The 13,213-nt window shown below is 45.5% G+C and overlaps 1 protein-coding gene across 2 annotated transcripts in view; it reads left to right on the top strand.

The window, feature by feature from the left end:
* Nucleotides 1-13,213, top strand: part of MTHFD1L (methylenetetrahydrofolate dehydrogenase (NADP+ dependent) 1 like) — a 346,407-nt gene that overhangs the window by 201,043 nt on the left and 132,151 nt on the right. Inside the window, exon 24 of one of the 2 annotated variants that reach the window (XM_073557652.1) lies at nt 8,627-8,804. In XM_073557652.1, the coding sequence (XP_073413753.1) occupies nt 8,627-8,804 (178 nt within the window). Of the gene's footprint in view, nt 1-1,374; nt 1,526-8,626; nt 8,805-13,213 lie in introns of those variants that run through there. The other variant, XM_073557653.1, reaches the window with a different exon arrangement.

Raw genomic sequence — 13,213 nt, 5'->3', positions numbered from 1 at the left:
CATTCCTGTTCTCTTTACATTAAAGGGAAACTGTCACCCATTTTATGTGATGTAAAGATATCATTCAGTTTAGCATCACATAAGCATTATAGCAGTACTTTTGATAGCCACTGACTCCCCACCTTTGATGTATAAATACCGTTTTTAGCTCTCCTGCGGTGTATGTAAATCTCCAAGGTCCGGTCCGATGGGCGGGGCTTATTCCCCCCCCCCCCTCCTATCTTGCGCTACGCATTTCTTTCTGGTTATTCCTGCGTTCACGTAGATTTAGCACGCGTGTGCATTCAAATGTCCTCCCCCGCGTGCACAGTATACTTTGCCCAACTGTGGGCAAAGCATAAAATCATTATTGCGCATGCGCAGGCATACGCCATTATGTTCTATGGGCCGAAAGTATTGCGATACTTCTGGGCCATAGAATGTAAAGGCTTAATGCCGGCGCATGCGCAATACTGATTTTATGCTTTCCCCACAGATGGGCAAAGCATACTGCACACGCACGAGAGGCCATTTCAATGCGCACGCGTGGCAACTCTACAGGATCTGTGATATTCACAGATCACAAAACATACAGCAAGCCTAGGAAGGGGGGGAGAGAAGGAGAATAAGCACCGCCCATCAGACCGGACCGCGGAGATTTACATACACTGCGGGATGAATAAAAACGGTATTTATGCATCAAAGGTGGGGAGTCAGGGGGTATCAAAAGTACTGCTATATTGCTTATGTGACACTAAATTGAATGATATCTTTACATCACATCACAAAAAATGGGTGACAGATTCCCTTTAACCAACCTTTTTGGAATTGAGGTTGTATAGCCAGATGGGTGTGAAACACATTTTTTTTTTTTTTTTGTTTATTTTTTATCTTGCGTTACGTCTTTGGACAGTTTTATTATTATTTATTATTATTATAGCGCCATTTATTGCATGGCACTTAATATGAAAAGGGGTATAAAAAAAAACAAGTACAATAAGCTTGAATAAAACGAGTCAACGCCTGCTATAAGAACAAAGGGGACCCTGCCCACGAGGGCTCCGTCTACAAGGAATGGGTGAGGATACAGTAGGTGAGGATTTAACCCCTTTCCATCATTACACTGTAGTGGTGCTTAGCTGTTGATGGGTGTAACTTTTCATGGCCGCCAAGAACATGTCAGAAGAACCAAGACACTGACAACATCGCTCATATTACCTACACAGGCTAGTCCGGGGCTTAATGGAAGTGTGACAGCTATTGCTAATGAGCCTTCGAGTAATGTATTGAGGATGGAATAACACCAGGCAGGCCCGTCTGTAGATTCTGAATGCTGCATTTAATGAAAATGTGCTTATTTGAATGGTGCTATATTGTTACATTATCTTTTCACAGAATGAAAGGTACAGATGGCTTTGCAAGGTCTCAAATCCTTTACCTTGATTCTACATGGATACGTTGGCTTATTATTTTTTTTTTTTTGTAACCTGTAGTAAAAACCTGGTAACTTTATACAAGCTGTACAATAACCCTTTTGTGACCACCGTTTTTTTGCTGACCTCACCTTACTGATATCAGACAATAGCATCCCCCCACTGGTGAAAATGCATCAGGTGTACACTATAGCTGACACCTTGCTGTATCAGTCTTAATTGGTTTTTGTCACCAACCATGGCTATTTAACCCCTTAGGTGCTGCTGTCAATAGTGATTAAGGCATTTAAATTGGTAAGAGTGTGGGGCCTCCATCTTTAACGCCATCAGCACACAGATCTTGATCGTGTGGGCCTGATGTTTGCCATGGCAATCAATGGCCAAATAACGGCCTTAGTCTGCCGGCTATAGCAGCCTGTTCAGAAGTTAACAACATTTAGGTGGTGAAAATAACATTTGTTCCTTCCAGTCATGTCACTTTGTATTAATTCCTGAAAAGCTCCCAAATGATAGACTACCTTACAGCAGTTTTGAATACGTTGAGGGGCTCTGTTAAAGCGGTCTCACTTTTGGAGACTTTACAACATATAGGTCCGCTAAAGTCACTTCAAAACTGAATAGGTCGATAAAAAAGTAGCGCACGTTTTGTATATTTTTTCATGGTACATGACGGCACCACGAGAGAGGGGATCCGCCCTACGAGGACAGGAAACCTTCAAGATAAAAGGGGCGGCTCCTCTCTCCGCATCATTTGGTTTCCTGTCCTCGACGGGGAACCCTCAAGATGAAAGCCTCTTTGAAGATTCCGAAGAAGAGGATGCCTGGGCCTGGGTCGGGTGATTAATGGCAGGCATGGGTCTGCTACACCCGACGCCGGGTACCGGTAGTCGCCTCGGGGGCCATATATGCCTATGTCCCCCCTGAGCGAAGGCATGGCCACAGCCGATAGGGCAGATGCCCAGGTGAAGCGGGTACCTTGGCGGATGGACCCTCCAAGATGTCAGAGGTCCAGGGAGGCCACTGGTAGTGTTCCCTCCCTGTTGACATACAGTGGCCATGCAGCCCAGGAGACACATCGGTGCCCGGGCAGAGAGCTCCTCGGAGGCCACAGACTGTGTACCCTCCCTGTTGAACACCAGACACCGGACCCCGCAGCCCGAGATCTGTAATTCTACAAGCAGAGAATAGCGAGGCATGAGGTATACCTGCAAGTCAGGAAGGGGTCCACCGTGCAGGTAAAGGGTGTCGGTGGGTCCCGAAATACAAGCGCTCACCCGGCCTGGGTTCGTATGGCCGCACCGGGAGGCGCGCGTGCCTGGGAGCGCGCATAATGGCCGATGACCCGGAAGTGGTTGCGGCGACCCGGAAGTAGAGCGGCGCACACAGCACCGCGGGGCCTGGGAGAAGAGAAGGTGTGCACGGTCCCGGGGGGGGTGCAGAGGCATGAGGCACGCGCGCGCGCGTCCACACAGCAAGCGCAGCAGGTGCGAGACCAGTTGGTCTAAAAAAAAAATTAAAAAAAAGAAGGGTGCTATTTAAGATCGCCAGAAAAGGCAAGCAGGCGTCACAGCACCAATTTTGAGTGGAAGTGACTGCTTGCAGCCATAAGCAGCATAATGGAGAGCCCTTCGCCAGAGCATGTGCAACCACGCCAGGAGGCAAAAGAGAGGCGGTCGTGCTCAGAGGAGAAAGCAAAGACAAGCCACAGCAGTAGTGTGAGCCACTCGGGCAGTGCACGGGCGGGTCGTCACCGCAGGAAAGAGGGGTCCATAGTCTCGTTGGGAGACAGTGAAAGGACCAGCCAACCTCCAGATCCGGTACCCGTTCTATGAAGCGTCCGAGTGGTGAGTGAACTTCGAGAAAGTCCAGTAATCTAATGTCTGTTCTCTTTCTCTTTTCTCCTCTCTTTCCCTCTCCTCCTCCTCTTACATACATTGGCGGGGTGGAGTATAGGAGGTCCCTAAGAAATGTAGAGGAAAATCAAAAAATAAAGAATGTGCCTTATGTAAAAGTCCCGTAGAAGCAGCCTGGAACAAAAAGTTATGCCAGGAGTGCATTAACCAGACCATAGCAGAGGAAACGCCCTCATTTTCGGATAGTCTGAGGACCATAATTCAGACAGAAGTTTCCAAATCAGTAAGAGCATTACAAGCTGTAGATACAGAGAGGAAAACTAGGAGATCAAGCCCCTCAGGGGTCTCTCAACAAGACTCTACAGGGTCAGAGGACGACTCAAATAAGTCACAGTATTCAGGAAGTAGCTCGGATGGGGAAGATACGTTTCCAGTAGACTCTACGGATGAACTCATTAAAGCAGTTAGATCTACCATGGGGCTAGTAGAAGAGCGGACAAAAAAGACAGCCCAAGATCTCATGTTCAGTGGACTGCAAAAGAAAAAGCGTAAGACCTTCCCTGTGAATGACCAACTAAAAGCACTCATAAAACGCGAATGGGAAAAGCCAGAAAGGAAGTCCCAGATAACGAATTCCCTAAAGAGGAGGTACCCCTTTGAGGAAGAGGCATCCTCATCCTGGGATAGAGCCCCCAAAATTGATGTAGCAATATCAAAGGTCGCCAGAAAATCTTCCCTACCCTTTGAGGACCTGGGGTTTCTAAAAGAGCCGCTGGACCGAAAGGCAGATAATTGCCTTAAGGCAGCCTGGGAGACCTCGGCGGGCGCACTAAGGCCCGCCATCGCAGCCACTTGCATAGCTAGGTCCCTAAAGATATGGACAGACAACTTGGAAGATCAATTAGAACAAGGAGTTCCCAGAGAAACGATTCTGGAATCATTGCCGGCTATTAGAGCAGCGGCGGACTTTCTCGCAGAGGCGTCAGCAGATTCGGCCAGACTAGCGTCAAAGTCAGCAGCCTTAACCAATGTAGGACGGCGTGCGGTATGGCTTAAATGCTGGCCGGGGGACACCCAGGCAAAAATGAGACTTTGTTCTCTACCATGTGAAGGAAATTTCTTATTCGGTCCGGCGTTGGATGAAGTATTGGAAAAAGCGAGTGATACAAAAAAGAATTTTCCAAAATAACCAAGCCTTTCGGCGCTCCTTTCAGAGGGGCCGAAAATTCAGAAGGCAACAATTTAAAGATCGTGACAGAAACAATTCTGACAAGCGATACAGAGGAGGGAGAGGCTTCTATTTCAGTAAGCCCCCTAGAGAAGCCAAAAAACCCGCCCAGTGACGGTCCTTCTCAGGTGGGGGGAAGGCTCTCTCACTTCCTCCCAGCCTGGGAAAGGATCTCATCCAGCACCTGGATCCGACAGATAGTAGGGTCAGGTCTGGAGTTAAAATTCCACCACTGGCCACCACAAAAATTCATTCAAACTCCGGTACAATCATCTCAAGAAAGGCAAAAGAGTTTGGAAGAGGAGGTATTATCGCTTGTACAAAAACTCGTACTGGAAGAAGTTCCAGAAAAAGAAAAGAAGGAAGGCTTTTACTCCCCCCTATTTCTCATAAAGAAACCGGACGATTCCTGGAGGACAATTGTAAATCTAAAAGGCCTCAACAAGCATCTAGTAGTCCCATTATTCAAGATGGAGACGATAAGGTCTACAGTGAAGCTCCTCTTCCCTCGGTGTTACATGTCAGTCCTGGATCTCAAGGATGCTTACTACCATGTCCCGATCCGGCAACAAGACCGCAAATATCTCAGGGTGGCAGTCCACATAAAATCTCAGTGGCATCACTTTCAGTACAAAGCGCTACCCTTTGGGGTAGCAACAGCCCCCCGGGTCTTCACAAAATTAATTGCGGAGGTCACGGCACACCTCAGAGAAAAAGATGCTCTAGTAATACCATATCTGGACGACTTCTTGATAGTGGGGAAGGATTTCGCTCACTGTCAGGAACAAGTCAAGGTAGTGATAGAGACTCTTCAGACTCTGGGTTGGCAACTGAACTTCAAAAAATCCAGGTTGGAGCCAACGATGGTCCAGAATTTTTTAGGCCTAACAATAGACTCGGTAATACAGGAGTGTCGCCTCCCAGAGGAGAAAGAAGAAAAAATCAAAAACCTAATCAGAACAACATTAGGAAAGCCAACAATGACTCTGAGGAAAGCCATGTCAGTGTTAGGGTCCCTAACCTCCTGCATACCAGCAGTAAAATGTGCTCAATTTCACACAAGGGAGCTTCAGTGGTACGTGTTACAAAGCGATCTGACGCTTCAAGGGCAGTTAGAACAGAAGCTCACCATCCCGGATCCTGTACTCCAGTCACTAAAATGGTGGTTACAGATAGAGTCCTCTCCGAGGGGAGTGCCCTGGACATATGCAGCCTCCAGAGTAGTCACGACAGATGCCAGTCCCTGGGGCTGGGGAGCCCATCTAGACACCCTATGGCTCCAAGATACTTGGGCTCGGGGGGAAAAAGATCTATCCTCAAACGAGTGGGAGCTACTAGCCATCGAAAGAGCGCTGGAAGGATTACTTACACGCCTGAGAGGACATCATGTGAAAGTCCTATCGGACAATTGTACAGCAGTCGCGTACGTGAACCATCAGGGGGGCACCCGTTCTCGGTCGTTAATGGAAATAGCAGGGAGAATCCTAACTCTGGCGGAACATCAGTTTCTCTCATTATCGGCCCTGCATATCCGAGGCGCGGACAACCTGAAGGCGGACTTTCTGAGCAGGAACCACTTAAAGCAAGGCGAATGGTGCCTAAAAGAGTCCATTTTTCAACAAATTGTGCAGAGGTGGGGAAAACCCATAATAGATCTCTTCGCCTCAAAAGCCAACAGAAAAGTTCAAAAATTCTGCTCCCTAAGGCCAGCAGACATGCCACTGGCGGTAGACGCCTTCAGAATAGAATGGACATCAGGTCTCCTGTACGCCTTCCCTCCGATATGCCTTATTCCATTAGTCCTGAAAAAGATCAGGGAGGACCAAGCCAGGGTAATCATGATAGCTCCCTTTTGGCCAAAAAGGACGTGGTTCTATTGGTTGAGAGTGATGTCAGTGACAGATCCATGGGTGCTCCCAGAGGACCACGATCTCCTAACACAGGGTCCCTTCAATCATCCTCCGAATTCCAGGCTGCATTTGACAGCCTGGAATTTGAAAGGTCACTGTTAAAGAAGAAAGGTTTTTCAGCAAGGTTGATTACCACCCTAATCAGTAGCAGAAAGCCAGTGACTACAAAAATATACGGGAGAATATGGAGAAAATTTTTGTCCACCTCAGGCCCAATACAGGACGGGGAAGTACCTGTGAGGGCAGTGCTAGAGTTTCTACAAAGAGGTTTAGACTTGGGCTTAGCGGTCAGCACCCTGAAAGTACACGTTTCAGCCCTGGCAGCATTATTCAACTATGACTTGGCAAGCGATAGATGGGTCGCCAGATTTATCCGGGCCTGTACTAGAGCTGACTCTGTCCCATCTCCTAAACCTCCTCCCTGGGATCTAAATTTAGTCCTATCAACCCTAACGGAAAGTCCATTTGAACCAATAAACACAACATCAGATAAAGTGTTAACTTTAAAAACAGCCTTGTTAGTGGCACTCACATCGGCACGTAGGGTTGGGGACTTACACGCACTATCAGCAGACCCACCATACACCCAGGTTATGGACGATAGAGTCGTGTTAAGATTAGATCCAGCATACCTCCCTAAGGTAGTATCGAAATTCCACAGAGCTCAGGAAATAATCTTGCCATCCTTTTGTCCTAACCCCGGTAATAAAAAGGAAGAGAGATTACATTGCTTAGACGTTAGGAGATGTATCCTACAGTATTTAGAGGTGACAAAACCATGGAGGAAACAGAGGGCCTTATTTGTCTCATATCAGGGGGTAAGGAAGGGCCTTAAAGCCTCTAAGCAAACTATAGCTAGATGGGTGAGAGAGGCCATCATACTAGCATATAGTAGTGCAGGCAGGGATGTTCCAGAGGGCCTAAAAGCCCACTCCACGAGGGCCATGGCAACGTCCTGGGCGGAGAGAGCGGACGCCTCCATCGACCAAATCTGTAAGGCGGCCACTTGGTCCTCTCCATCTACCTTTTTCAGACATTACAGATTAGACCTATCTGCTGCCTCTGATCTCACATTTGGGAGAAGAGTGTTACAGGCAGTGATCCCCCCCCTAAAGAGAATACAAATCTCTGTAACTCTCTCGTGGTGCCGTCATGTACCATGGAAAAACACGGGTATTACATACCTGGTAATGTGTTTTTTCATGAGACATGACGGCACCCTTATATTCCCGCCCTATTTGATCACATCATTAGTTGGGTGTTTGGTTGGTATTATACACTCCCTTGGTGTTGGAAATTTAGCAGTGTAAAATAGATATTATTTATGTGTGCACTAACCTGCGGAGTTCCTCTCGTGCTCTGTAAAACAACTGATGCGGAGAGAGGAGCCGCCCCTTTTATCTTGAAGGTTTCCTGTCCTCGTAGGGCGGATCCCCTCTCTCGTGGTGCCGTCATGTCTCATGAAAAAACACATTACCAGGTATGTAATACCCGTGTTTCCTTGAAAAAAAATGAAAAATTTCTGCTACAATTTTAAACCTTCTAACAGCCTAACAAAATAAAAGGATATTTTAACCCCTTCGCAACCACTGATACGCCTTTTAACGGCGGCAGCTAAGGGTACTTATTTAACGGCGCTGAGAAATAAGTGTATAGCGCCCCACAGCGTCATAAAAAAGTCAAATTTTCCCATTTTAATTTCTCTTTCCTCTGATGTGATCTAGCACATCAGAGGAAAGAGAAATGGGGTCCCCTGGAACCTCCTGCATCCCCCTGTGTTGGCCGTCGGCGTCTTCTGGGAAGAAAATGGCAGGCTGAGATCTGCTGGTCGGCACCCGGCAACAATAGGAGATTTCTCCTATTGGTTAATTTTGATCACTGTAATGAACTCTATCATGGTGATCAAAATAAAAAAAATAGTAAATCAAACCCCCCTTTATCACCCTCTTAGTTAGGTAAAAATAATAAAATAAAAGTGTTTTTTTTCCATTAGGGTTATGGTTGGGGTTATAGCTAGTTAGGGTTATGGTTAGAGTTGGGGCTAGGGTTAGAGCTAGGGTTAGTGTTGGACTAGGGTTGGGGTTAAGGTTCTGGAAATAATGAATTGACAAAAAATAACGAAGTTGCAAAGTTATTTTATGTAGGTGTGACTTTTTTGTTTTCAAAACTTATCTTGTTTTTGCATTTCTTCTAATGAGCTTTATTTTTCTCCTAAACATGCAGAACTGATACTCAAGCTGAAATTGACCTAGTTTGCAAAATAGCCAAGGATTCTGGGGCTTTTGATGCGGTTGCATGTAACCACTGGTCATTTGGTGGCAAAGGAGCTGTGGAACTAGCTGAAGCCGTGAAGGGGGCTGCAGACCAAGATTATGATTTCAGATATCTGTATGACTTAGAGGTAAGAGAAATTACACATTCAGATGCTGAATCTCAAGAAACAGATGTCGGTAGGTTCTGATTTATAATGTTAAAGATAAAATGTTTAAGATGGAAATATTTTCTTTTTTTCAGTGTAAAGCAATCTTCTACATACCACATCATAGGATGCAACAGTCATAAAATCTTTTTTTCCCTGATAGTTCTTCGCCAGATTTTAAATTGAGTTTTTTGCATTTGTCTTTTCACCTTCCTCTTTTATGGCTCAACTGTCATGCAAACAACCTCTCAGATTTTTAACACAGAAACATAGCAGATAGACTTTAACATTTTACTTACACTTTTGGTTAAATGTTAGTTTGGTGGATAAAGTGTAAAAGGACACCCCTCCAACTTTTATCAAATTGCCTCTGTAGTTAGGACTTAAGGTACCGTTACACTACGCAATGCACCAGGGATCCCAACAACGATATGACCTGGTAAGGATCGCTGGTACGTCGCTAAATGGTCGCTAGTAAGCTGTCAAACAGGCAGATCTACTCAACGACGCAGAAGCGCTCCGTATAACGACCTCTGTGGTCGTTGGGACCTTGTCACACAGCAGCTATTCTGACGACTCACGCCTGCGTCCCTGAGTTCTGAGTCGCCAACGAGGTCGCTCGTCTACGTCAAACACAAAATGCATGCTGGCCAGCGGGACACCAGCGATCAGAAAATGGCCCAGGATATTCGAGCACGATCAGCAACATCACAGCGGGGGGCCCGGTCGCTGCTATGTTTCACACGTAATGAGATCGCTGGCGAGATCGCTGTTGCGTCACAAAATCGGTGACGTTTCAGCGATTTCGCTAACGATTTCGCTATGTGAGACAGGGCCTTTAAACTCTTGGTCTGTCTATTTGAAATGGCAATCCTAAAAGTCAATATTGACCCTTTAAATACATGACTTCAGATAGGAGGCCAAACCAGACACTCCATTTGCAGACACATGTTTCTTGGTGTTTTCCCCCTCATCAGTGCAAAACAGTTTATCGGAATTGGGTAGATGACAGGTGTCTTAAAGGTGAATGTTTCGCCACATGTTTGCAGCTTAAGTATCTCCATAGATTCTTATCCTAACTCATGGGTATAGGGTTGATATTGACTTTTAGGATTGCTATATCTACATATTAGAGTTCCTGCCCTCTTTCTCACTGAATAGGCTATTTGCATATTTAAATTCCCATAGGGGCATTGCATGACCTAGAAATTAGTGATGAGGGAGTATACTCATTGCTCAGCTTTTCCTGAGCATGCTCGGGTGTCCTCCGAGTATTTTGGGGTGCTCGGAAATTTCGTTTTTGTCGAAGTAGCTGCATGATTTACAGCTGCTAGGCAACCTGAATACATGTGGGAATTCCCTAAGGCCAGGTTCACATCATGTTTTAGCAGCCCGTTAAACGCATAGCGTTGACAGGCTGCTAACGGTATACCATAACGTGATCATGTTATGCTATACCCGCTATCACAGATGAATCATCTGTGCTAGCACAGATGATTCATCTGCGCTAGCGGTGACGGAGCCTCAGACGCTGCAGGCCGCGTCCGAGGCTCCATCAGCTAATGATAGCACATCGCGAACGCGTGCCGCTTTACGGCATGCTTCGCCATGCGCCCGACAATGGGGCACAATGGCGGCGTTAACTGACTGCGTTATACCACGGTGTAACGCAGTCCGTCAACGGACTGCCTATAACGCAGTGTGACACCGGCCTTACAAACAGGCATTCCTCACATGTATTCAGCCTGTCTAGCAGCCGCAAATCATGCAGATAAGACGAGGAAAACTAAATCTCCGAGCACGTCAAAATACTCGGAGAACACCTGAGCGTGCTCGGGAAAACCCAGGCAACGAGTATACTCGCTCATCACTACTAGAAATCACATTACACCAAATTGCCAATTTTCATAAGGAGAAATGTTCTCCCTTGCACCTACTTTTATACTTTGATATTGCACAATCCCTTGTAACAAGTGGACTGGTTATTCGTAAATATTCAGGAAGGTTAATCAAGTATAGTGCAGATTGATTAAAAAAGGTTCTCCAACTATAGTTATTCATGGGAAATTTGCCAAAACGGTTAGTGACAAGGTCCTACGTAAACTTTCTTGACCTTCTTGAACAGACAATTGCATTTAGCAACCTAAATGTAAAGTCGAATAGAAACATACGCAAGTGTCAGCTAACCAAACTGGAAGTCCAGGCTCCGGAGAAGAGGGAAGCTTTGCTTGGATCAGGCTGGACTTGCAGCAGTATCAAGGAGAGACAGATGAAAAAGATCAAGTGTGGGTTGTGCCACCCGAGGTGAGTACAAATGAAAGTTGACCTTTGATAATTCGGGAAGAAAAACTCCAGAACAGATACACCTTTTTTATCCTTGGTTTACTGTGGAATTTTTGCCAGCTATCTGTTCTGGTGTTTCATTGTACTCACCTGGGATGGCACAACCCACGCTGGATGTTTCTCGTCTATGTCTCCTTGAATGTACGCTGGTGCTCTGTTACATACTTGTGCAACTTTACTTTCGAGGTCTTCGAAATTACAAAAAAAAAAAACGTAATTAGTTATTCAAGGGTGTGATTTTGCAGTAAAGGTACAGGGAGGAACCAGGGGAAAGCACCCCCTTGTGGCAGGAGGGTTTTCTGCTCCCCGACAAGTCACTTCCATGACTCAAGTTTTGGTAAAATTAATTTGAATTTATATACAACCGCTTCAAATATGGAGGTGTAATATTGGTAATGTCACAAATGGAGCTGTCAGATTTACAGTTGAGTTCAGCTTTTCCCCTAAGGACTTGCGGTGCACCAACTTGCACCACTGCCTGTACTCCCCTTTTGTTGCAGTCGCCAAAAACCAATACCTAGTGAGGCCTACTCCATTCACTTAAAGGAGTTGACTCACAAACAAAGTTTTTAAATAATAGATTTTAGAATAAAAATATGTTCCACAATTGGATGTGTTAAAATAAATGTTCCTGTGCTGAGATAATCTTATAAATGTGTCCCTATTATGTACTGTGTAATGGTCGTCTCTGACCGTGCAGGAACATGGTTTGATTATACCACAGCTCTTGGCCAGGAGTGGAAAGAAAAGATTATCCAGACAGGACAACATGGGTTCACTAATCATTGTTTCTGTGAGGTAAATATGTTTTAAACAAGCAGGGAAATGTTGTTTTTCCTTACCAGCAGCTGCAATACTGTCCTGTCTGTAAACTGTTGTGCTTCCTCCCCTGCCCAGGAGCTGTGGTATGATCAGACCAGTCCCTGTACGGTCAGACACGGCCATTACACAGCACACAGCAGGGTCACATTTATAAGATTATCTCAGCACAGGAACATTTTTTTATCGCATGCAATTGTGGAAATAATAGATCTTGGAATAATAATAAACGTGTTCTTTGTTTATGGCAAGACTCCTTTTAATGGACCTTTATAACAGATCCACATAGCATGACACGATCCAACTTTTCCTGGTTCCTGACATTTCCAATAGACTTTCGCCCACACTCTCTGACCAATGCAAGCCTATTATTGTTTCTGCTACATTGCTTGCCTTGCTTCTTTTTTTTTTTTTTTAAATCAGATAGTTTTGTTTAGAAAATGTTCAATAAACAAAAATTTCAGCCCCCATTCCACCCCAGTCCACCCTATCCTTCCCAACTCTCAGATTCAGAAAATGAAGTGTCCATTAAAATGCTCAAGGTTCTTTCAAGGAAATGTCCATATGCCCTTTGTCTTGAGCAATACTTCTATCCGGTTTCCTCCCCTCCCCACGACCCTCTCTAAGACATTCAATATTAACAATATAAGATATAAAATAAGTTATATCTATTTATATAATTGCCTTGTAATGTTTTCATTTCCTGTTCTGTCCAGATGTTACCGTATCCCAGAATTCCAAGTGGAGGAAGTTCACCGACCGCCATATTGGGACACCCAAGTGATGGGTGTCTCAGTATGGAAACTGCTGCTGGTACCAACCTATTGCGCAGTACCATCAACGGAACACCGTCGCAACACACACACACTCTATACGCCGTACGCAACACTCACACATACTCACACTCATGCAGCCTCTTGCGTGGTACCGCTAGCGGAACACTGTCGCACTGCGCCTGCGCGAATTCTGCACAGGCACAGTGAATCATTTGGCTGATCCCGGTGGCAGATGCACGACTTGTAAATAGGCAGAGGAAGCTGGTCACATTAAAGAGGTTTTCCCACGAACGAAAGTTCATTTTAAAAATTGTCTGCGTCTGACCATGTACGGAGCATACCACATCTCCTGGGCAGGGGAGGAAGCAAAAGGCAATACTGACATTACAGCAGGGGATTACAGAGGATTCATTTTGTGATTTAAAATATTTCACTAACTGTTTTTAAACAATA

The sequence above is a fragment of the Dendrobates tinctorius genome, unplaced genomic scaffold (assembly GCF_039654945.1).
Source record: "Dendrobates tinctorius isolate UK_male_01 unplaced genomic scaffold, ASM3965494v1 ptg000250l, whole genome shotgun sequence".
Taxonomy (NCBI): domain Eukaryota; kingdom Metazoa; phylum Chordata; class Amphibia; order Anura; family Dendrobatidae; genus Dendrobates; species Dendrobates tinctorius.
The sequence above is the reverse complement of the archived record's forward strand: the minus strand, read 5'-3'. Positions and strand labels throughout refer to the sequence as shown.